The sequence below is a fragment of the Salvelinus sp. IW2-2015 genome, unplaced genomic scaffold (assembly GCF_002910315.2).
Source record: "Salvelinus sp. IW2-2015 unplaced genomic scaffold, ASM291031v2 Un_scaffold12213, whole genome shotgun sequence".
NCBI classification, from domain to species: Eukaryota; Metazoa; Chordata; class Actinopteri; order Salmoniformes; family Salmonidae; genus Salvelinus; species Salvelinus sp. IW2-2015.
In genome coordinates, this window is record NW_019953469.1 from 100 (window position 1) to 2,013 (window position 1,914).

The 1,914-nt window shown below is 44.8% G+C and overlaps 1 protein-coding gene across 1 annotated transcript; it reads left to right on the top strand.

Moving 5' to 3' along the window:
• Positions 1 to 365: 365 nt before the first annotated feature.
• Positions 366 to 1,651, top strand: LOC112080142 (zinc finger protein 3-like; the record flags this gene model as incomplete). The annotated part of the gene is made up of 2 exons (XM_024145907.2): positions 366 to 959; positions 1,119 to 1,651. Coding segments are annotated over exons 1-2 (1,062 nt in total), but the record flags the coding sequence as incomplete, so codon positions are not given.
• Positions 1,652 to 1,914: the final 263 nt, after the last annotated feature.

The window sequence follows — 1,914 nt, forward strand, 5'->3', positions numbered from 1 at the left end:
GCTAGTGTTCCAGCTTAGCCATCGTTCTTTTGCTGTTTTTCAGCCTTGGGTGAATTGACTCGTTCTATTGTCCAGCCTATTACTAGCTGAGAGGCRAAACATATACAGTACAACCATCTTTTTTAGTAGCTAGTTAGCTAACTCAAGTTGAGGMTACCTAGTAGAACCCATGCAGTCTGATTTCACCTCAGAGAAAATACCAGATATACGGAACAGAAACAATTTGCTAGGTGTCTCTGGTTAGTTAGCAAGCCAACTCTACCTGTGATGAGAAAYGTGGAAGCTAGTTACCTAGCTAGCTCGCTATCTATGACCTTAGAAAATCAGTGTTTGGAATGTAACTTGACTTAGCAGAGTGAAAATCACCCTCCACTGTATCTGCCGCTTTTTACTAAACCATCTGCAGATCCACCTACCACATGGGCCTACTATGGCTGAACCCAAGTCCATAGAGTCCCCAGGTTCTGGCTGTGGTGTTCCATCACAGAGAACCTCACAGAGGGATCCAGAGATGGTCTCAGTGAAGCTGGAGGACTGCAGTCAACCACTGGAACTCAATGTGATTGTGATAGGGGGAGAGAGAGAACTTAAAGTAGAAGAACATAATGTAGAAGTTAAAGAAGAAGAAAGGGTGGTTGAGGAGAAGAGAGCAGTTAAAGAGGAGGAGATGGAGGTTAAAGAGGACCATAAGGAGATAGAGATGAAAGAGGAGGTGGAGGAGAAGAGAGCAGTCAAAGAGGAAGAGATGGAGATTGAAAAGGAACACAAGGATACAGAAGTCAAAGAAGAGCTGGAGGAGAAAGCAGTTATCAAGGAGTTGGAGGAGAGAGGTGTCAAAAAGGAGAGAGGACTAGAAGAAGAAGAAGAGGAGAGAGAAGTCAAAGAAGAAGAGGAGAACAGGGAAGTGTCTGCTCCAGATCTAGAGGAAGAGGAGGAAGTAGATAGTATCACTGACCCAGGTAAGTTCAGGTGTGGAGTAAGGAGAGAGGTTGGTGCCTTGGCAGCCACAGCGGATTCTAAAACTCTTATTGTGTGTCCGCTTGCATCAACAAGACTATTAAACCATCTCCAATGCTCTGTTCCTGATTCTAACCCTATATCTGTTTATATTCCCACAGGAGAGAGCTCCAACCCAGGTTCAGACAGTGAGCCCAGTTCCACAGCATCAGGAAACCATAAACAACACAGACAGAGGAACTCAAGACAGAAACATCACCACTGCATGGACTGCTTCACTAGTTTCTATGAGCCAGAGGAGTTGAGAAGACACACTTGTAAGCCCCACCCCTGCTCAGATTGCAGAGGCAGTTCCGTGTGTCCAACTCACCTCATACCACGCAAAAAGACTATCAAAAGAAAGAACACTTACCCCTGTGGTCAATGTGGGAAGAGTTTTCAGGCACCAAGCAAACTAAAGAAACACCAGATAACTCACACAGGAGAGAAGCCTTTCCACTGCTCTGTTTGTGGGAAGAGTTTTCCTCTTTCACAGACCTTAAATAGACACCAGCTGATCCACACAGGAGAGAAGCCTATCCACTGCTCCCAATGTGGGAAGGGCTTTAAGCGACCTGATTCCCTGAAAAATCATCTTAGAATACACACGGGAGAAAAGCCTTTCCACTGCTCTCAATGTGGGAAAAGTTTCAGTGCAAGTTTTTCAATACTTAAAGACAACACCAGCGAACTTCACAACAGGAGAGAAAGCCTCACAAATGTTTTCAGTGTGGAAGAGTTTTAGTCATTCAAGCCTACTTAAAGCCTCACACCAGCGAACTCACACAGGAATGAGAAGACTTATCACTGCTCCCAGTGTGAAAGAGTTTCAGTCACGTTTTCAAGTCATGAAGACACACCAGCTAACTCAACAACAGAATAGGTCATATACCACTGCTCCATTGTGGGATAGGTTTT